Source organism: Drosophila navojoa, chromosome 3, assembly GCF_054131105.1.
Source record: "Drosophila navojoa isolate 15081-1374.11 chromosome 3, UAZ_NAV_1.0, whole genome shotgun sequence".
NCBI classification, from domain to species: Eukaryota; Metazoa; Arthropoda; class Insecta; order Diptera; family Drosophilidae; genus Drosophila; species Drosophila navojoa.
The window spans coordinates 13,440,722-13,460,768 of NC_142891.1; the positions used below are offsets into that span (position 1 = coordinate 13,440,722).

At 39.7% G+C, this 20,047-nt stretch overlaps 7 protein-coding genes across 10 annotated transcripts; 3 read left to right on the top strand and 4 right to left on the bottom strand.

Moving 5' to 3' along the window:
- The first annotated feature begins 303 nt into the window (after positions 1 to 303).
- NTPase (ectonucleoside triphosphate diphosphohydrolase NTPase) lies at positions 304 to 6,094 on the top strand. Of its 4 annotated transcripts, none has more exons than XM_030384474.2 (4): positions 305 to 518; positions 3,980 to 4,130; positions 4,266 to 5,395; positions 5,460 to 6,094. In XM_030384474.2, the coding sequence occupies exons 1-4, from the start codon at positions 489 to 491 to the stop codon at positions 5,550 to 5,552; spliced, it is 1,404 nt and encodes a 467-aa protein (XP_030240334.1). In that variant the 5' UTR covers positions 305 to 488; the 3' UTR covers positions 5,553 to 6,094. The 4 variants fall into 4 exon arrangements, with proteins under 4 accessions (XP_030240333.1, XP_030240334.1, XP_089113616.1 ...); XM_089257490.1 differs by lacking the exon at positions 305 to 518 and adding an exon at positions 2,678 to 2,700; XM_030384475.2 differs by lacking the exon at positions 305 to 518 and adding an exon at positions 3,653 to 3,871.
- Positions 6,095 to 6,462: 368 nt separating this feature from the next.
- Positions 6,463 to 8,022, bottom strand: RabGGTb (geranylgeranyl transferase type-2 subunit beta). Its single transcript, XM_030384478.2, has 2 exons — positions 7,276 to 8,022; positions 6,463 to 7,212 (listed from the first exon to the last, which is right to left on the bottom strand). The coding sequence occupies exons 1-2, from the start codon at positions 7,871 to 7,873 to the stop codon at positions 6,785 to 6,787; spliced, it is 1,026 nt and encodes a 341-aa protein (XP_030240338.1). The 5' UTR covers positions 7,874 to 8,022; the 3' UTR covers positions 6,463 to 6,784.
- A 398-nt stretch (positions 8,023 to 8,420) lies between these two features.
- Positions 8,421 to 9,068, bottom strand: Sbat (LSMD1 domain-containing protein Sbat). Its single transcript, XM_030384484.2, has one exon. It carries the CDS (start codon positions 8,929 to 8,931, stop codon positions 8,593 to 8,595), a length of 339 nt encoding a protein of 112 aa, XP_030240344.1. The 5' UTR covers positions 8,932 to 9,068; the 3' UTR covers positions 8,421 to 8,592.
- Positions 9,069 to 9,386: 318 nt separating this feature from the next.
- Positions 9,387 to 10,282, top strand: Prx6a (Peroxiredoxin 6a). The gene is made up of 3 exons (XM_030384483.2): positions 9,387 to 9,660; positions 9,720 to 9,912; positions 9,970 to 10,282. The coding sequence occupies exons 1-3, from the start codon at positions 9,387 to 9,389 to the stop codon at positions 10,175 to 10,177; spliced, it is 675 nt and encodes a 224-aa protein (XP_030240343.1). The 3' UTR covers positions 10,178 to 10,282.
- LOC108649384 (uncharacterized) lies at positions 10,209 to 12,685 on the bottom strand. The gene is made up of 3 exons (XM_030384480.2): positions 12,226 to 12,685; positions 11,017 to 12,044; positions 10,209 to 10,631 (listed from the first exon to the last, which is right to left on the bottom strand). Exon 2 carries the CDS (start codon positions 12,020 to 12,022, stop codon positions 11,057 to 11,059), a length of 966 nt encoding a protein of 321 aa, XP_030240340.1. The 5' UTR covers positions 12,023 to 12,044; positions 12,226 to 12,685; the 3' UTR covers positions 10,209 to 10,631; positions 11,017 to 11,056.
- A 731-nt stretch (positions 12,686 to 13,416) lies between these two features.
- On the top strand, positions 13,417 to 19,370 carry Ifrd1 (Interferon-related developmental regulator 1). Its single transcript, XM_030384476.2, has 5 exons — positions 13,417 to 14,396; positions 16,171 to 16,855; positions 16,922 to 17,165; positions 18,354 to 18,581; positions 18,647 to 19,370. The coding sequence occupies exons 1-5, from the start codon at positions 14,363 to 14,365 to the stop codon at positions 18,728 to 18,730; spliced, it is 1,275 nt and encodes a 424-aa protein (XP_030240336.1). The 5' UTR covers positions 13,417 to 14,362; the 3' UTR covers positions 18,731 to 19,370.
- On the bottom strand, positions 16,974 to 18,261 carry LOC115562621 (uncharacterized). Its single transcript, XM_030384482.2, has one exon. It carries the CDS (start codon positions 18,144 to 18,146, stop codon positions 17,283 to 17,285), a length of 864 nt encoding a protein of 287 aa, XP_030240342.1. The 5' UTR covers positions 18,147 to 18,261; the 3' UTR covers positions 16,974 to 17,282.
- Positions 19,371 to 20,047: the final 677 nt, after the last annotated feature.

Below are 20,047 nucleotides of genomic sequence, written 5' to 3' on the forward strand. Positions count from 1 at the left end.
CCATAAAATGTGTAATACACATAAAATACCAAAATACACAAATACTATCTATATGATTTCCGTTTCAATCGAATAGAATTTTAAGAAACAAGTTATGCTGTTTCTTTGAAGTTAATTAATTGAAAATTGCTTATATATAATATTATTGAAACTTTAATTAAAAGATTAACTATTAAATCTCTAAATTCTTTTGGGGTGCCGCTTATCAACTGGCTCTTGTGAGGGTGACCATTAATTCATAAAACAGTGTTATACCACACTGATTGGACACTTCAAATAACAGCAACAGCTGTTTGACAACCTTTAGTTTAATTTAGTACGCCATTTCGTGCGCGACGTGGTGGTTGGTGTTGTTTAATTGTTTGTAGTTTTAAGCGCAAGAACAAATTACCCTTTAGCGTTCTAATGAACCGTTAATGATTGCCAAAAAAAGTAAACGAATGTGTTAGTAAATAAAGTTTATTAAGAGTTTCAACAAATTTAGTACAATGACAAACACCGATGTGCGAAAGAGAAAGGTATGCTAAGGTTAAAGGGCATTGTTACATTTGTTTCAAATGCTAATTTCGGCGCGTTTACACACATACATCAATACAAACATAAGCTGATACGGAAATTAAAGCAAATACTTATTCGCATTTAGTGTGCCAAGTTTATTTACATACTTAATTGATGTTCAATTCCAATTGTTGCTGCGTGCGCCCGGCATATAGTATAAGTGTGTTAGAGATGAGCAAAAGACAGATCTGCCTAGTTGATCTAAGTTTATAAGGTGTACTAATGTTGGATATGAGCAACAAGATATGTGCGAACCTAAATGTGCTACAATTATGTATCTACATTGTTTGCTCCAAATGATCTCAGGCTACATGAATATAACAGTTGCCGGCTTATATGTGTTCATTGTTTGCATGGATAAAGATAAGGAAAAATTAATCTACAAATTTCATGGCCAAGCTGATCTAAAATGTTTTCCTTATAATAGTTAGTGGAGTCACTGACCAGTGTGCAACAGGTGGCTTTTACTTATAAATAGAGATGAGAAAAATATTTCTAGAAATACATTTGCCACAGTGTAGCAAAAATAGGTAAAATATAAAACCATATGCCACATGAGATCGCTATATGTCAGTATAACAGTTAATATTACTGTAACAGAGTAGTTATCACAGTATAACACTGTAAATTCCAATTCTGTTACAGACCAATTGAACTGTTGTCAAGTTGATGGTTGTTAGAACCTGAAATATGACTAAATATTGATTTATTTACACTTGAAATATTGATTATACTTATATGCATATATATGCCTCTATTCACGTATTTAGTTAGTCAACCCAAACTTTGACCGCTCGGCCCATTTTGCGCTTAGTTTGCTTCCGGCATTTGGGAATCAGCAGGTTTTACATTTTCCTCACCTGTTTAGCATGTTGCTCTCACCCACTTACTCTCTCTCTCTCTCTCGTTCTCTTTCACTCACCGCAAGGTCGTTAAATTGATGCGGGCAATTGAGATAGTTCAATGTAGTAAATAAATTGCTTTCTATGGCAAGGAAAAAGTAGTGTGTGGGCAAAACGGGTTGATATACGACTCTTAACCCTGATGGAGCAGTAATTTTGAGCATTAAATATAAATATATTTATATTCATTTATATAAATAAAACTTACATATAAAAGTAAAAAAAAATAAAATAAAAAATAAAAAAAAAGAACCCTTTACGGTAAACAAATTTTTACTTGAAATGAATTTAGTTTTAATACATTGTTTTGAACGTTTACAATTATTTTTAATGTAAACCATCAATTTTTTTTTTTATTTAAAAGTAGTAAACAAATTTACAAGTTTTTTTATCTTGTTGAAAATAAACATTGATTTAATTTTTGTATTATATTTATAATACATAAATATTTTTAATATAATAAATAATTAAAAAATTTAAATAAAATTTATAATAAATAAAATTTGTATTTAAAATAAATAAATTCAAATATTTATAAAATAAAATATTCTTAATAAAATAAAATTAATTTGGCTAGCTAAGAAATTAATAATAGGAAATAAAAAATAAATAAATAAATATAAATTACTTGCATAATTATTTATAATTTCTACTCATTTCAGTATTTATGATTTTAAAATATAATTACCGAATGAATTCAATCATCATGTTTTATTTCTAAGTGCTACTGTTATATTCATAACGTCTGATGAAATAGTTAGCAATAGAGTTATTTATTTACTCACCGACTGATAAGTGAAGCACTCAACGCATATTAACCCACATAATGCACGGTTCAAGATAAGCGATACGAAAAATGTTTGGCCGAAGCGAGAATTCCGTTCGGTCACGTCATGGCTATCAATGTTTAATTTCTTTTATATGCACATAATTAAATTCTATTAAATATTTTATATTTGTATCGATTAGAAGGCGCCGAGACCTCAGCGCACCTGGCGACATTCCCAGAGGTCTCACTGGGGAGCAATTTAGCGCTTTGTTAAAGCAGTGCCAATGCAATTGACATGTAAATTAGTGATATGTATTTTTACCCTATATATTAGATGGTATATACACATTTATATAATTGCATTTGCCGTCTGTAATAGTTTGCTAGTCTTTTTTTTTCATTTTGTTTTTTTAGTGCTAATTTATTTGCAGAGCTTGAAACATTTGTGTAAATAATTTAATGGGAATCGCGGTGAGTTTGTCTAGTCCGCCTTCGTCTTCTCCCTTCGGCTGTCGTTGCCACTTCAGCAATAATATTTAATCAAGCTAAAAGACTTGAAAGTCAAACAAACGATATCTTATCTGTCAATAAGATAACCTTCACGGGGGCCACTAGGGAAATTTGTAATTTCGCATGACTCTTCAGTTGCTTGACATAATTGTAATTTCAAAATAAAAATAACATTACATACATGTATATTAATATAGAAATATAAGATAAGACTAGAATACAAATCCATGTGTAAAATATAAATCTAAAGCTTTTCATCAGCGGCGAGTGAATGAAATAAATGCGTTGTCATCGTTATAAGCAAATGATAGAAATAGTTTGTCTAGAGTAATCCCTCACTAAAAGTTATGAGTGTGATAACTATTAAATATATATTGAATAAACTATTATATAACAAAATTATAGCAGACATCAGCAATGCTATGCCACCTAAAGAATATAACACTCTATTTTACTCAGCTAAAATTACTTAACTAAGCAAAAATTTAAGACTCAGCAAGGTATAACAACAAAATGTATACAAAAAATTAAAATGAAATAAACATGCAATTTAATTTGAATAATATATGCACATTTCAACAGTTGCTCAAAGACACGCGTATAACAAATCACTAAAAGCTAGCCAAGCGTGTAAAATTTGCTCATAGCCCAAATTCATTGCCATATACAAAAAATCTAAAGTTCTAAACAAATTTTAACAAAAGCACCTACTATAAGTATATGTAATTAAATTAAATTAAATCATGGATATATGATTTCAAAACATTTTGGGATCTCTAAAAAACAAAGCATATAACACTTTTAAAATTGCCCAAGCAGCACAAATATAACAAAGCTCCAAAGCACTTTTGCAAAGCTCAATGAGCGCGCGCCGCCCTGGCACCGCAAACTATCGATAGCCAATACTTGACAGCCCTCGCTGCCGATAAACGGCAACAACACTGCCAAGTAACAGATAAGAAACCGAAATTGTCTGGGCCGAAAGAATTGCATACGTTGTACTTCAGGGCCAAAAAGAAAAAAATTGAACTAAACAAACAATTGAGGCAGCTGCTGGCAACATGTGTTTTAAGGAGAATGCTGGTTATTTATAGACAGCAGACGCACTGACATGAGATACGAATACAAACTGGTAGAGAATTGAAGACAGACATTAACTATACATACATATATGCATTTGTATATTTCATTGACTGTTTTTGAATAGTTGTTTAATGTGTTTTATATTCGAATGTTGCAGCTGGCCAGCGATGACAAATTGTCGCAGCCAAATCGACGCAAGGGCAGCCCCAGCGCCGGAAACGGAAATGGACGCGGCGGTGTGACCAGTGGCCTCAAAGTCTCATTTCTATGTTTGGTTGTCTCTGTTGTCCTGCTGCTCTTTGTCTTTGGTGTGTATCAATTGTTTTATGCTAAATCAACCCAATCAAATCTAACCAAATCCTCTGTTCTGCCCACTGTCTCCATTAACTATCGCTCATACAACAACAAACAACAACAACAACAACAATCTCAATCTGCTTCAGGCCTTGCCTCGGATAATGCGAGTCCATATCTGGCCCGTCTCGCCTCCAAGCTGGGCTACAACAAGGTCCAGTACGCCGCCATCATAGATGCCGGCTCGACGGGCAGCCGCGTCCTGGCCTATAAATTCAATCGCAGCTTCATTGACAACAAACTGGTGCTCTACGAGGAGCTGTTCAAGGAGCGCAAGCCGGGTCTCAGCTCGTTCGCGGATAAGCCGGACGAGGGCGCACACTCGATTAAGCTGCTGCTGGATGAGGCGCGTGCCTTCATACCCAAGGAGCATTGGGCTTCCACACCGCTGGTGCTGAAGGCCACGGCTGGCCTGCGCTTGCTGCCCCAGAGCAAAGCCGAGAATCTGCTGAATGCAGTGCGGGACTTGTTCGCCAAGTCGGAGTTCAGCGTGGACATCGATGCCGTTGAGATTATGGACGGCACGGACGAGGGCATCTTCAGCTGGTTCACTGTGAATTTCCTGCTGGGCCGCCTGTCCAAAACGAATCAGGCAGCCGCCCTGGACTTGGGCGGCGGCAGCACTCAGGTCACCTTCTCGCCCACAGACCCGGAGCAGGTGCCCGTGTACGACAAGTACATGCACGAGGTGATCACCTCCAACAAGAAGATCAATGTGTTCACGCACAGCTACCTCGGCCTGGGTCTCATGGCTGCCCGGCATGCCGTCTTCACCAAGGGCTATAGCGCCGAGGAGACGTTCGTAGAGAGCATCTGCGTGAATCCCATCATTGCCAATCGCACCTGGATCTACGGCAATGTCAAGTACCAAGTGAGCGGCAAGGAGAACAGCAAATCCAGCGCCGAGCAGCCAGTGGTTGACTTCGAGGCCTGCCTGGAGCTGGTCAAGAGCAAGGTGATGCCGTTGGTCAAGCCGAAACCCTTCACGCTCAAACAGCATGCGGTGGCGGCATTTAGTTACTACTTTGAGCGCGCCATCGAATCGGGTCTGGTCGATCCGACAGCGGGCGGCGAGACGACCGTGGAGGCCTATCGCAAGAAGGCGCAAGAGATCTGTGCCATACCCAACGATGAGCAGCCCTTCATGTGCTTTGACCTGACCTTCATATCGGTGCTGCTACGTGAAGGATTTGGCCTAAACGATGGCAAGAAAATTAAGGTAGATTGGGAAATTGATTGACCATAATATATATGTTTATATTTATTTATGTCTTTTCTTTTAGCTCTACAAGAAGATCGATGGCCATGAAATCTCTTGGGCCTTGGGCTGTGCCTATAATGTCTTAACCAGCGACGAGAAATACAATAATTCCTAGTTCTCTTCATCACTTAGTCTGTAGATATATATATATTACATGTATATATATAGCTAAAATTGTTTATGGAGTGCCTTAGACGTGCATCGAAGTATACTACACACACGGACACACACACACACGCAAACATTTAGTGAACTATATAGTCTATGTATCTGCTAGCCAGTTAAAATATTTATGCGCTATGAATTCATTTCAATTGTCTTTAATTGAAAGCGCAAATTCATTTAGCTTTAACTCGTGTAGTGGCCGCACTTGACTTTGTTTCATTGTACATTTGTTTTTCCTATTCTTGTAATTCCAAATTTTTGTTCGTTTTGTGTGTGACCAAACGCAAGCTGCGATAAGCTCGTAACACCCTCCTAGGTTTTAGACTCAAGTACATACCTTTATATGTAAATACTATATATATATCTCTGCATGCATATCTAATTTATAGAATTGTTTACATATTTAAATGAATTGGAAACTATGCAAGTTATAAAAAATAATACTAATTAGTTTATTTTTGCAATGAAATAAATAATTTGTTAAATTGGAAATGAAATTCAAGCAGTTTTTTTTTACAAAATATTTTTTACTTCTTCAAATTTAGAATGTCATTATGTAAGCATTTATTTTTGCATTGAAATCAATATATACGGATAAGTATACGGAATTTTAGGACTCCACATTCTGCAATAAATTAAAAATCTATTAAATTGGTAAAGGAATAAATGCAATGTAATATGCATTTTTAAAATTATTTTAAATAATTAAATCATTTGTTTTTTAAAGCTGAATGCATTTTCAGAAAATTTTCAAAGCTACAAACTTTTAAATAGAAATAGGAAAATACATTTTAGGCAGCTTTCTAAAAACTTTTTTTTGAATTCCCCTTGTACCGTAAGTATTTAAATCTTTCTTGATCTCTTTTTGCATGCTATAATAAAAATAGTGTCTTTTATTAACTTGTTACTCTATTATATTACAAATATAAAAAGATGTTTACACGGCTTGCTTATCAAAAAACAATAGAACATATATATATGAATCGATATATAAATGCATAACAAGCGACAATTGTTGATAAAAGTAAAGTGTAGCTAATATAGAAATGAACTTTTGACATTGTTTAAACTCTACTAGAATCGTACGATTTGTTTTTGGGCTCTTTAAGGTATCCGTTCTATAAATTAATCATTTAACATTGGCTATAGCTTTTGTCTTAATATCATCAGGTTTGCTCCATTTCATGCCTGGTTCAGCACTTGCGGCTGAATGCCCAGCCTGTCGATGATGTACTGCGGCATGCAGAGCGTCGGATTGATGGGCTTCAGGCCGGGGTGGCCCAGCAGGGAGAGGCCGCCAATGCCAAAGAGCGTGTGGAATATGTCGGGCATATTGCCCGTGCGATCCGAAAAGCCGCCCGTCTCCGTGTCCTGGCACGAGAGTATAAACTGCTGCAGTTTCTCGGAGCTAATCCAATGCAAGCGACCCATAATCGTCAGCGATGAGAGCACCCACCAGGAGTAGCACACATCGGGCAGCTTTTCGGGGCGACCGTTAAGTCCACCCGAGGGCAGCTGCCGCTCGCAGAGCCACCAGCCCAGCTTGTCGACGTCCAGCAGATGCAGCCGATGGGTAAGGGAGAGAAAGCCCACACAGCAATAGATGAGGCCTGCAAGGCATTACGGATAATGACTGAGCTTTGATAAGCATTGATAACCATGTTGTGACTCACCTGCATGTGACTCAGCGCCTGGCTTGGAGCCGAAGCCCCCATCGGTCTGGTTGCAGCATGACATGACAAACTTGACTGCCTTCTCTACATCGATGGTCTGCTCCATGCGTTTGAGCAGCGTCAACGTGGCTACCGCACAGAAGCTAAACCTGTTGTCCACCTCACCCCACTTATCGCCAAAGAAGCTGCCGTCGGGCTGCTGCAGACCGACTACGAAACGAACCACGGCATCACAATCAATGACGTCCAACGCATCGTAGATGGCCAGCACCTGGATGGCGGAGAGCGTGTACAGCATGTGCGGATCGTGACCCTCGCAGGGCGCAAATCCGCCGCTGACCGGGCACTGACAGCGCTTGACGAACTCAATGATGGACTTGCGATCAAGCCGGTCCAGCTGACCCATTATGTCCAACGCCGTGACGCCCCAAAAGATCCCGGACATGCGCAGGAACTCGGTCATGCAGTACTCGTAATCGTCCTCCTGCTTCCCATGATTCTCAATGTATTTCACATGCTTCCAAAATTGCAATTTACTTGTGTCGTCGCTTTCATTGGCACCGCCATTTGAAGGCTTAACGAAGGTCGTGAAATCCATCGCTGATTGGTGTTCAATTGAGTGTTGTTTTTTAACAATTAATTGCTCTACTGCTGTGTTGACATTATTAATGCCTCTTCCAACAATTTAGTTGTCGCTTTGTTAAAGGCGGAGCACGCGAAATGTACTAAAAAACGGCAAAGCGAATAAAAATACCACAACCACAGCTGATTGTCAACGAAATATAAACAGATTTAAATCTCTGTAGAAATACATAAAGAGAAATGTTTTGTGGCAAATTTATTAATTAATTTGTTTTATTCAGAAGTATTCGTATTATATATATATATCATAATTTATTATTATTATTATACAAGTAGTTGGCAACTCAATGTAAGCAAGCAAAACACGAGACAATACAGTAGTTTAAATAAATATGTACCTTATATTTATACATAAATATTTAATTACATGAAATATATATGTAAATATTTACATTACACATATTATATATTTTGAATAAATAATTGTTTTTTGTGTATATATTTTATTAAAATCATTGCCCTCTTGACTGTTTATATATAGAAAATTTAAATTTTTTAAGAAGTGTATATCATACAATTGGTTTTGCCTTTGTTTTTAATCTGACCTATCTACGATTTATGAGGTGCGTTCAGCGGAGAAACTACAATATAGGTTAACTTTTGGGGCTCACTGTGGGAGTATTGCCTGTATTGCATTAGGTAATATTGCATGCTTACAGAATTTGTATGAATGGCTTAAAGAATTGTCGATGTGCGCGGCTCGTCGATGTTCAGCGAGACGATATGCTTCTTGGCCACCATCACGTTTCCCAGCAGCCGAGGCTCTTGTCCCTCCACCAAGTACTCGGCGCACATGGACAGCACAATGTTTGCATCGCGATCTGTGCAATTGAAGAAACCAACCAAAACACGTCCATCCGTTATAACAATGCGTAGGACACGTCCCAGCCACTTCTGAAGCTTTCTTCGCCCAGGGGTTAAGTTTGCATCGAGCATTTGCGGTGCATTTGTTGTTATGCGAAACGGCTCTGTGGCGCATGGAGCTGAAGGCGGTGGCGGAGGTGGAGGATTCATTTGGCTGCCGCTGATGCTAAGATCAGGAATGCTCCTTGACGTGCTCGTTATAATTGCAGATTACTTCTTGTGTGTATTATGAAGAAAGTGTTTATTTGTTTGCACTGTAGATAAATCTTCTAATGATAGATACGATAACTACTAATCGGGATGCGGCCAGTGCTATCGATAGTTTGAAAAAGAGTTTGATTATTTAGTTTAATAGATCGGAAATGTTGCTTATGTGTTTATTATGTATTTATATTGTTGTTTGTAGTGTATTTCGAATGAAAATAGTTTGTTCAGATTTATTTGTTGATAAGACTTCCAATGCTAAGCACGATAGCTACGATATCGATAGCCTTAAAGCGCGTTTGTTTCACTATTCAATTTGATAGTATGTCTATCGAGAGCTTGACAGCTGCAGTTGCATTACGCTTTTTCCGTTCGTTGTATTTACTTGTCTATTTCTCAAAATGTCGAACAAAGCACTAAATATTGGCGACCAGTTTCCCAATTTCGAGGCTCAGACGAATGTGGGCAGAATTGATTTCTATGACTGGATGGTCGACAACTGGGCCATACTCTTCTCGCACCCGGCGGACTTTACGCCCGTTTGTACCACGGAGCTGGCCCGCGTTGCCCAGCTAATGCCGGAGTTTCTGAAGCGCGGCGTTAAGCCAATTGCGCTGTCGTGTGACACAGCAGAATCGCATAATGCCTGGATTGAGGACATTAAGAGTTATGCCAGTGAGTTGAGGTTGAATTTGTTAAGCTGGAAAATATTAAATGTTTTCATTTGCACGCAGAGTTGTCCAGCTTTGATTATCCTATCATAGCAGACAATAAGCGCGAATTGGCTGTAAAGCTGAATATGCTGGACAATGATGAACTCAGTGCAGAGGGCATACCGCTCACCTGCCGCGCAGTCTTCGTCATTGACGACAAAAAGAAGCTCCGTCTCTCCATTCTGTATCCAGCTACAACGGGTCGCAATTTCGAGTAGGTTTCAATTGGAATATAAAATGTAAACTTTGATTGATCTCTTTTAATTCGTAGTGAAATTTTGCGTGTTATCGACTCGCTGCAGTTGACCCAGAAAAAAAGCGTGGCCACGCCCGCCGATTGGAAACAGGGCGGCCAGTGCATGGTGCTGCCCTCCGTGCAGGCCGTAGATGTGCCCAAGCTGTTCCCCAAGGGCATTGAGACAATCGAAGTGCCGTCCGGCAAGAGCTATTTGCGCATTACGGCCCAGCCACAGATCTAACGTCCCATTCCGCACAAAGAACAGTTATGCATTGTGATAATCAGCATTTTACATGATTTTATTACAAAAATTATAATTAACAACAAATCAAATTGTTCACTTTAATTATCTTACAACCATTTGCCACAGTCTCTGCACAAACAACGAAGAGGCAACGCTATGGGCCAAGGCAAAAGCGCGCCCAGCCTGGGCAAAATGTACAAAAGAAAACTTTTGGCTTACAATCTAACACAAAATATTGATGGGATCTGGAGCTTGGATGTGGGTGGGTGGAATGGGAATGTGCCACACAATAGCTTACATGCGACTAACACATAATAATATATAAAATATACATATTGCAACTGGTTAAATCTTAAGAAACTAAATACAAGGCCAACTCTGTACAAGGAAGTGCAAAGCATTCGAGAATAAAATCAAGCCACACAAAGCTCGTGCCCATAACCGTGAGTATCTGCAAGGCAAGCGAAAGGATATAATTACTAAATGAGTTGAGTAAATGTATAAATATTATATAAGAGGTCTGCAAGGCAACGCTCCCAGCATACGTAAAATTTAATGCATAGTGAGTATGAATTTGAGCGCGTGTTCGGTCGGTTACTCAAATGAGTGCGAGTGACTAAACGAAAGAAAAATTTGGTAAAGCAGTGAACACTTCCTAACTTCGTATTACGGAGCGCATGTTGCTGCATTATGCTCTCGTTTAGCCGCCTTCTCATTCATTCAGTTGAGTTTTTAGAGAGCAGTCAGTCAGATCTTTTCGGCTTCCCATCCAACGTAATTCAGCTCACTCGAGTGTGTTTCTCTTTGCAGACCTACAGGTAATATTGCGTACTTACAATTTAACTACCATACCAATTTAGCTAGTTTAATGCGCCGTCAGCGGCGTTTGCTCTCCACCATTCGCGCCAACCGTCGCACCACGAACGGCCACAGCACCAACAGTGCAAACCAAACTGGCGATATATCCTTGAATGGCCACCAGGCCGGCTGCTGTTGCTGTCGTCCGCTCTTTGATTGCACTTTCTGGGCATTGCGCAGCTCCAGCAACGTTTGCTCCATGCTGGTCACACGCTGCTGCACTGCAGCTATGTCGCTGTTCATGCTCGCCACTGTGCTCTGGATTTGCCGCAGCAGATCCGTATTGTGCGTAATGGCTTGGGTTAGCTCTTGAGGCAGCATTGTTTCATACGGATCGTCGTACTCATCGTCGGATGGCTCCACAATGGCCACGCTGCTGTTATTTGTGTAGTTGTTATTGTTGCTCGAATCAAGCGGCGAGTAGCCATTGCTTGCCTTCATGCTCGCAAAGCCATTGGTCATTGGCGTTGTGTGGCCATTAGTTAAGGTCTCTGTCGACGCGGCAGTTGGGGGCGTGTCCCCGGCTGCAACTTCTACGCCATTTGCACTGTTGCCATGCTGTGGACTGTTTGTGCGCGAATGGAACGGCGAATTTGGATGCGATTCGGCTAGCTCGCGCATACCGGGCGACACCAGATCCAGTTCGTCCAGGTTGATGTTGGTCAGGCCGTCGAGGCTGCCAACAAAGTTCTGCACATTCTCGGTAAATGACATCGTCTCAATTATCTCCTGCAGACTCTCCACATAGCGCTGCATCGCCTGCTCCTTGGTCAAGTGCCGATTGCTATTCCAGGCATCCCATTTGGCGCGACCCACCACATCCCAGAAGGCCGGCTTCTTGGGTGAACAATCGCCCTCCGATGCCTGCTTGAACAGGCCATAGAATTTGAGCATCATGCTCATGCTGGGCTGATAGGGTCCATTTTTAGGCAGTCCCTTGATCACATTAACAGCAGCCTGGAAACGTTCCTCAATGCTGGCCATGGTTAGCTCTCAACTGAAATTGCTGCAATATACAAATTGTAATTGAACCAGCCATAAACTATAGATTAGATACAGATATTGTTGGTTAAGGTTCAGCGATAATCGCTTCCCCAATCAGCGAGCTATTTTTGTTTGTATTTTGAACATTTTCTAGACACGCTGGTGAATGGCGCTGATGCTGTCGCAAGCAGCTTACAAATTACCTAATTAACTTGTGCAAGTGCAGACGGCCAAAACTGAGGCTGTAAATATCTATCAGATTGGTGTCGTCGTTGTTGTTATTATTATTGCTGCTGGAATTTGGTTATTGATTCACATCCACATCGACGACTGACGCTTTCGACTGCATACGTATGTGCGCGTGTATGAGTGTGCGTGCAAGTGTGTGTCGAAGTTACAAAGTTCGTGTTCTCTTCGAGTCGAAGTTCAATGAAATATATTTATTATTGCTGCTTTCGTTGTTTGCTATTTTGTTTGTTTGTAGCAAACGAGCATCGCTGATAATGAACTACTACTTATCAGTGTGAAGTGCGATTTGTTTATGCGATCAATAAAGCAGCAACCGACGGTTTGCTACTTGTTTTTAAATGCGTTTTGCAATAAAAATAAACATACTATGGCCAATGATTGTGTATGTGGGACCACATATCGATATCTATTGAGGTCTGCGATACTTATTGAAATGGTATTTGTCGATATCGATGACAAATACTGGGTGCTCCTGCAATAGATTCAATAGAAACTACATTTTCAAAAGCCAATGACGGAAAGTTGATCGTAATCTTAAGGCATACGTTGATCATGACTAATAAATATATTTAGTTAATCTATTAATTGATCAATAATTGATTGACACGGGATAATACCTAATTTCAGCAAATAAATTGTCCAAAAATGTATATCAAAATTTAGTTGAATTCTTTTGCATAAAGAATCATAAACACACTATTATGGATTTATGTAAAAAATAAATAAACCTTCCCTTGGCTTTATTGCCATATTGCTTTTTATTAAATTACCGATTGCAACACATATCCTTGGGCTTAAACAGTGACTAATATAAACAATAAAGAATTATTTTTCATTTTTTGTTTTAAATTTCACTTTGTAAAAAATATATTTGAACTTTATTGTTTATTTATAATTTAATTGTATTTACAGTTGGCGCCCTATTTGTCAAACAGCTGATTCGATACTCTCAAATATCAACCCTGATTTCGTGTACAAGCTTTATTTTAAATACAATTATTTTTAGTTACAATACGATCAAAATAAAGTCAAGAGAAAACATTGCAGATATAAATAATTCCATTTTGTAACATTCCGCCTAATTCTGATGACTGTGAGGTGCACTAATTGCAAGGTTGTGCAATTTGATAAATTCGATAAATAAATTTCGATATCCAGCTTCAATCAGTTCTCAACACTGATCCGAATGTGTCATTATAATTTCGTCAACTTCAGCAATACGAAAAGTGCTTAATTATTTGCATTATTTTAACAACTCATCGACAACGTAGAGCTTTTCTTAAAAGCTACACTAATCAAACAAAAAGCTGTGCCTGTGTGCATATTGAAAACAACAGTCAACAGCAAACGAAGCTAAAAAATTGTGAAGCAAACAATTTCACAACTCTCGATTTACACCCTCGGAAAAGGCGGCGCTGTCGACGTCACAGACACAGTAGCAGTCTCAAGGCCAAGGAAATCGCTAAAGAAAATTCAATTTCAATTAAACATGAAATTTGTGTCATCACACAGCAACGACCAACATTTTTATAATCAGAAGCATCAACAGCAGCAGCACAAGTGTATAAATATAAAACGCGCGTTCAAGTCAACATCATTCAGTTCAGTAAAAGTTCTCAACATTTCCAAACGCGTGTTGTGCAACAAACAGCAACAGCAGGCGCAGCAGCAAAGACGATATTGGAAACATAAAAGCTTTTGCATAGCTGCATCTTGATTAAGAATCTTGCAATTTAAGCAAAGCAAATAAAAAACAAAAAAAGAACTGTCGCCTCATCCAATCACAAACAAAAATTCTAACCTAAATTCCTGAACGCCCAACACATAGAAAATCAATAAAAGCAAGAAGCACGTGCAAGTACCGCCAATAGTTGCCGCCAAACTCGTGTGTGTAGACTTTTTGTGTAGACTCTCTCTCACTCAATCGCTCGCGCGTCCAAAAGGACATTGTCAAACGGGGATTGTGCTTGTGTGTGTGTACGTGCAACAACAATAACAAAAACGATCGTAGTCAAGAAGAGCGAAAGTCAACTCAAACACAAAATTCGTGGTTCTAGCGACCAACGCAACAGCAACAACAACAGCATCAATATGTCGCGACGCAATAAGAAAGCAGCAGGCAAAGGTGAGTCACACAAAGACAAAGCGAATGACTTGTCATGGGTCATGCTGGGGACAGGGTGGGAAATTGGTTGTGAACCTAAGAAACTTTTTACAGGTGCTACCAATAGAAAATTTGTTTGTTGACCTATCGCACACAACTTTCTGGGGGCTGGCTAGCATTACTCATGTGCACATGCCATGTTTGAACAGCATGAAATATTCATTTCGTTGGCTTCAAGAGCTTTCGTCTCCAACCTGTTTGGCAATCAACGAAATAAATATATATTGTTGCTGTGCTGGCAAAAGCAAAAAAGCTTTGCACGCGCTCAGCTGGTGAATAAGCAAAAGGAAAAGAAATAAAAAAAAAAAGAATTAACGTTTGTCAGATATTGCACTTTGGAAATACCCAAAGGGGGAATTTTTAAAAGACCAAATGTGTAGAGTTGTTTCTTATCACATATTGTGTAGAGTTCAGGGAAGGTAGAATAAGTTCGCGTTAATTTAAATATATCTGTATATCATTTTTGTATTGCCAAATTTTGTTTTCGTTTCTATAATGTTTAATATGCCCTGCGCTGTGTAACAATGTCAGGGTATTGTCACACAATTTAAGTGTGAACATTGAATACCAGCTTATCAAGAAATAGACAAAGAAACACAAAATCTTATATATGTATGTACATGTGAATATATACATATACATATACATATGTATATGTGTTTGTGTTTTCAACACATTTGCCTGAATGCCTCATTAGAAATTCTGCTTGTAATGCATGCATGCAAACACATCCATATAGTATTCAAAAATGTTATTTAATATAAATATTAAATAATCTTAAAAGTAAAGACTAAGAGTGTAATTTATTTTGAATTTTTTTAAATTCATTTTTTAATATTAATAATAACCGAAAAATTATTAAATGTATCAGGCTCTCAAAACAGAGCTTTACCAGCTATCAGCTAACTAACCAAACAACTTTCAAATCAAAGTTTTGCTTTTCCAACAGCTGTTTTCAGTTGTTGCTGAGATTACAAGACAGACAACAATACTGTCAACATATGTATATGCATATACATATATATAATGTGTGTGTATATACCTGCGACAATACCTGCGAGTCAATGAAAACTCAATACCGGAAACTACCTTGTCCTCATTCAATAGGCAGCTGGTAAATGAAAACAGTTCAGATGTATGTATGTATATGTGTGCTCATAGAAAGTAGTGCAACAAAAAACGCTAAAACTTGTTGCACAACATTTTCATATGAAGGTCACACGAGTGCCCTAAAAACAACTAAGAAATACCAATGGACATTCAATTACTTTTGTTGTGCGAATTACGCATATAATATAAATTTGTATACATATGTACATACAACTTTATTTATAACACACGCATACATGCACATGCCTAAAATTATCGCTACCAGGCGGAAAATTGTAGAAATTTGTGTGCACACCCATACACATATATAAGTATGTATGTGTGGGTGTGTATTTTTGCTTGACTCATTTCACAAGCAATAAATACTTTAACAGTTTGAGCAGCAGTAGACAATTTTAACAGCAAATGCTGTGCCACTTAACAGTTTCTCCTCAAACATTAACATAGGCTGTAATGCTCTTTCTGTTATGTAAAGTAACATTAATAGCATATAGCAATACCATTCAATGCCCAAACCATTTTAATGTTATGTTAATTAACGTTTCTTTCCAACTATCAGCTATAACATTTGTTCTGTTTTGAGCAGCTCTTTAATGCAAATGTCTGTCTTTTATTTATTTGTCAGGCCGCATCAATGACTCGAACTCAGAGGACGAGTCCTTTGACAATGTGAGCGTTTATTCGCACGTCTCGGAAGTCGCCTCTTCAGAGGCTGCCGAGGATCTGGCCAATGAGCGCTTCGAGGAGAAATTTGAAAAGGCTTTGGAACAGGCTACCGAGAAATCGGCCCAGACACGCATTCAGGCCTTGCAGGCCATCTGCGAGCTGCTAATGCATCGCTATATGCCCGACTTCGTAGAGGATCGCAAAATGACACTCATGGACTTTGTTGAGAAGAGCGTGCGACGCGGCAAGGGTCAGGAGCAAGTGTGGGGCGCACGCTTGGCCCCACTCCTAGTGCTGCAACTGGGTGGCGAGGAGGGCATGTCGAAGGCAATGAATCAGTTCCTTCTGACCACCGTGCAGGACAAAGCGGTTAACTTTGATGCACGTGCCAAGTGCTGTGCCGCCCTTGGTTTGCTCAACTTTCTGGATTGCGAGGATATCGGCGCACTAGTCCAGCTGATGCAGTTCTTCGAGACCATCTTTGCCGGCAGCTATTTGCGCGGCGACGACAAGTCGCCCATCTCTGTCACTGCCGAGGCGGGAACTCTTCATGCTGAGGCTCTGTCCGCCTGGGGCTTGCTGCTGACCCTCGTGCCCTCGGGCGATTTTGTTTCCCTGATGACTAATGGACAACACAAATTTCCGTAAGCTATTGAAAGGAATTCTAATTAATATTCAAGGAGCACTGACTAATCAATTTTCCGCTGCAGGTCTATCAAAAAGTTCTTGGGTCTACTGCAATCACCACATTTGGATGTACGCATGGCCGCTGGCGAGACCATCGCATTGATTCTGGAGTCGGGTCGTGCCCATGATGAGAACTTCCTCGAGGAGGAAATCGGCGAGATGTGCGACGCTGTCAAGCAACTGGCCACCGATTCGCACAAATATCGCGCCAAGCGCGATCGCAAGGCACAGCGTGCCACCTTCCGTGATGTGCTGCGCTATCTGGAGGTAATGATAACATCTCTTACATTTTTTCAGTTTATTTGGACACTGGGGATTTGTACAAATGACATGATACAGTGTAGCGATAGATTGGGAACAAAGAACAGTTACACATAACAGGGCTTAAGGTTTCATGTCGGTGCAGTTGAACCGAATCTCGTGTCTGCAATGGTTCGCCAAGCACTTGGAGTGATCGTGCAGCTTGTTGCGCATTATGATGCAGCCGTTGCGACTGATGGAGTCCATGTATTCTGAGAAGTTGGGCGATTTGCTGAAGGTGCTGGACGCCGTCTTCCAATGCGAGTTATTGCCAGAATTGACGAACTGCGCAGAGTCCGAGAATGTTGCCTGGAATGGCTTGTACGCCTGCTCACATTCATCGGCCTTCACCTCATAGCCGGTGGCATTTTCGCGCTCTAACTGTTTCATCACATCCGAACGGAACTCTGAGCACGGCGCCTTATTCGTCATTAGCTTGTCAGATTTGATCTTGGATACCTCGTCGTTGGGCTTCAAGCTCTCGTAGATGCCTTCGGGATACTCCTTGACGTCGCAGTAGTCGATCTGATAGGTCGTGTACATGCGATTCGTTTCCAGTCTGCGGCCCAATTCTCCCTTGGGCATCAGCTTCAGGCGCTCGTACAAATCTGGGTAGACGTTGCGTAAGATTTTCAGGAACCGATTCGGTTGCAGTTTCAGGCAATCAGATTCCGGCGACATTGCCATCTGATCGATTTGATCCTGCGGCAGTTCGGCGGGTATCAAACGTGGATCGATCAATCGCCCCATCGGCGCTATCCCCGTCCACTCGACGGCCGCGCAATTCTTGACTGCATCCGGATGCGCCTTAATCTTGTCCTCCGCTATGCATTCACATTCCACTATCTTTCCCCCACCCAGACCATCTTTGGCCTTCAGGTGGCTCATAAACTCGTACCGCTTTGAATTTGGCGGCACATAGTCATGCTGATACGTGGAGATCATCATCTTGAAGGCCTGATAAAAGAATAACTTTTTTTTCAATTTTCAAATTTTTAAAAATATATTTTTTTTTCTGATTTTCGAATTTAGTGTTCCTTAAGAAAAAGTAAAACTAGGTTTAGTAATTTTAGGGGGAATTTTCCTAAGACCTAAACATTTCTCAACTGAAAAGTCTGTCGACGCATACTAATATTCCAATTTGTTATTCTGCAGGAGGATATTTCGCCCGAGATCAGCATACGCTTCGGACATGACTCTCTCACCTTGGATGCCTGGTCCATCCATCATCAGTACTCAGCCCTGTGCGCCGTTATGGGCCCCGGCATGACCTCCCAGCTGCAGGAGAACGAATTCATACGTGATATTTTCCAACTGGGCCCACGACCCAACAACATGGGCATCAATGGCAACGCCAAAGTCAAACAGTCCAAGCTCGAGCGCGTAAGTCTAAAAAGGAATAAGATTTTCTCTGCTTTGCTATAACATAAATTCCTTATATCTTGCAGCATCTGGTGAATGCCGCCGCTTTCAAGGCACGTTCCATAACTCGTGGCAAGAATCGTGATAAGCGCTCGGCTGTCGTTCTATGAGCACATCCTACGCTGCCCCCCCCAGACTTCAGCAATTCATCTAGCAACATCTACCATATACATATATCTACAATTTATAGGCACAAGCACTCATCATTAGCCGACCCTGGACTCTCGCCTCCCATTAGTTGAATTGTTTCACGTAGTTGATAAGACGGCTTAGCATACTAACAAAATCAAAAGCATCAGTCGATCCAAATTACGCCGATTACGGCCAAGTTATAATTCGTGACAAAATTCATATAGTTATTAGCAACCAACAAAATAAATGATATTTAGCTTCTAGATTTTAGTTCTATATATAGTGCATATAAAATATTAGCTAGTAATGTGATTTATAAATTGAATTTTTGGCATTAAATTGTTTGTGCCAGGTTGAAAGGACTGTGTGAATTTTAGTTCAGTTTACTTAAATTTCTCTTTATATGAATAATAATTAAAATCTTAACGTTGTCGATCTTGAAATGTATTTAGCTAAACAGTACATTACGATTGTATACAATAGATGAAAATATATCAAAGCTCGACTTGTCTTTAATTATGCATATTATCTAAGCATATACACAATATAATAATAATACATTTTCTAGGTAAACTGCGTAAAATAAATGTATAACACTAGACTTAAAAGACAACAAAAGAGTTTTTTAATTGAATATATGGAATATATACAATTTACTGAGTCGAAGTAAATGCTGTTGACTCAGACTTTTCTCAGGGTATTAGCAAACGGCGCGGTATGAATCATAAAATCCAACATAATAATTTAGCACAATATGTGATTGCTGACCTTTTATTTAACTAATTTGGTATTTATATTTCCTGTATTTGTTTTCCTTTAAGTTTTCCCTTAGTGTATTTCCTAAGTTTCTTCCAAATATTTCCTTTAATGCTCAGCTGAATGACCATTACATTTTTATTCACACGTCACTTCACTTTACTGCACTGCACGACTGCCCTCACCAGACCTGGGCGACTGAAGAGGCTGCTGCCCTTTATATGTACCGACCTTCACTCAAAGCCTACGTCGCGCTCAACTGTTGAGCTAGAGAGATTGTTGCAGTCGAGCTGTAAGTGACCAATGGGAACACTCTCTGCTGCTGCCAGCATTCTAGCCTCTAGCTTTGATACAGACATAGGAGTATATATACAAATAGGCAAACAAACACATATGGCTGCATCATTTTATGTTTACACGAGCTTACAGAATTTACGTCGAACATTTTTCTCTGCAAACGCCCATTGACATGACCTTCATAGTGAAGCTAGCGCTACTCCTACAATTTAACAGCTGTTAAATAGTGGCGAACAATTCAC

Bases quoted from the DNA above. Each gene is read 5' to 3' on its own strand.
- RabGGTb (XM_030384478.2), bottom strand. From the start codon at position 7,873: ATGGATTTCACGACCTTCGTTAAGCCTTCAAATGGCGGTGCCAATGAA. The intron at 7,213-7,275 runs GTGAGTCACAAC...AATGCCTTGCAG, and splicing joins AGGCGCTGAGTCACATGCAG to GCCTCATCTATTGCTGTGTG.
- Prx6a (XM_030384483.2), top strand. From the start codon at position 9,387: ATGTCGAACAAAGCACTAAATATTGGCGACCAGTTTCCCAATTTCGAG. The intron at 9,661-9,719 runs GTGAGTTGAGGT...ATTTGCACGCAG, and splicing joins GGACATTAAGAGTTATGCCA to AGTTGTCCAGCTTTGATTAT. The intron at 9,913-9,969 runs GTAGGTTTCAAT...TTTAATTCGTAG, and splicing joins ACAACGGGTCGCAATTTCGA to TGAAATTTTGCGTGTTATCG.
- LOC115562621 (XM_030384482.2), bottom strand. From the start codon at position 18,146: ATGATGATCTCCACGTATCAGCATGACTATGTGCCGCCAAATTCAAAG.
- NTPase (XM_030384473.2), top strand. From the start codon at position 489: ATGACAAACACCGATGTGCGAAAGAGAAAG. The intron at 519-3,979 runs GTATGCTAAGGT...CGAATGTTGCAG, and splicing joins CCGATGTGCGAAAGAGAAAG to CTGGCCAGCGATGACAAATT. The intron at 5,396-5,459 runs GTAGATTGGGAA...CTTTTCTTTTAG, and splicing joins ACGATGGCAAGAAAATTAAG to CTCTACAAGAAGATCGATGG.
- LOC108649384 (XM_030384480.2), bottom strand. From the start codon at position 12,022: ATGGCCAGCATTGAGGAACGTTTCCAGGCTGCTGTTAATGTGATCAAG.
- Sbat (XM_030384484.2), bottom strand. From the start codon at position 8,931: ATGAATCCTCCACCTCCGCCACCGCCTTCAGCTCCATGCGCCACAGAG.
- Ifrd1 (XM_030384476.2), top strand. From the start codon at position 14,363: ATGTCGCGACGCAATAAGAAAGCAGCAGGCAAAG. The intron at 14,397-16,170 runs GTGAGTCACACA...TTTATTTGTCAG, and splicing joins TAAGAAAGCAGCAGGCAAAG to GCCGCATCAATGACTCGAAC. The intron at 18,582-18,646 runs GTAAGTCTAAAA...TATATCTTGCAG, and splicing joins AACAGTCCAAGCTCGAGCGC to CATCTGGTGAATGCCGCCGC.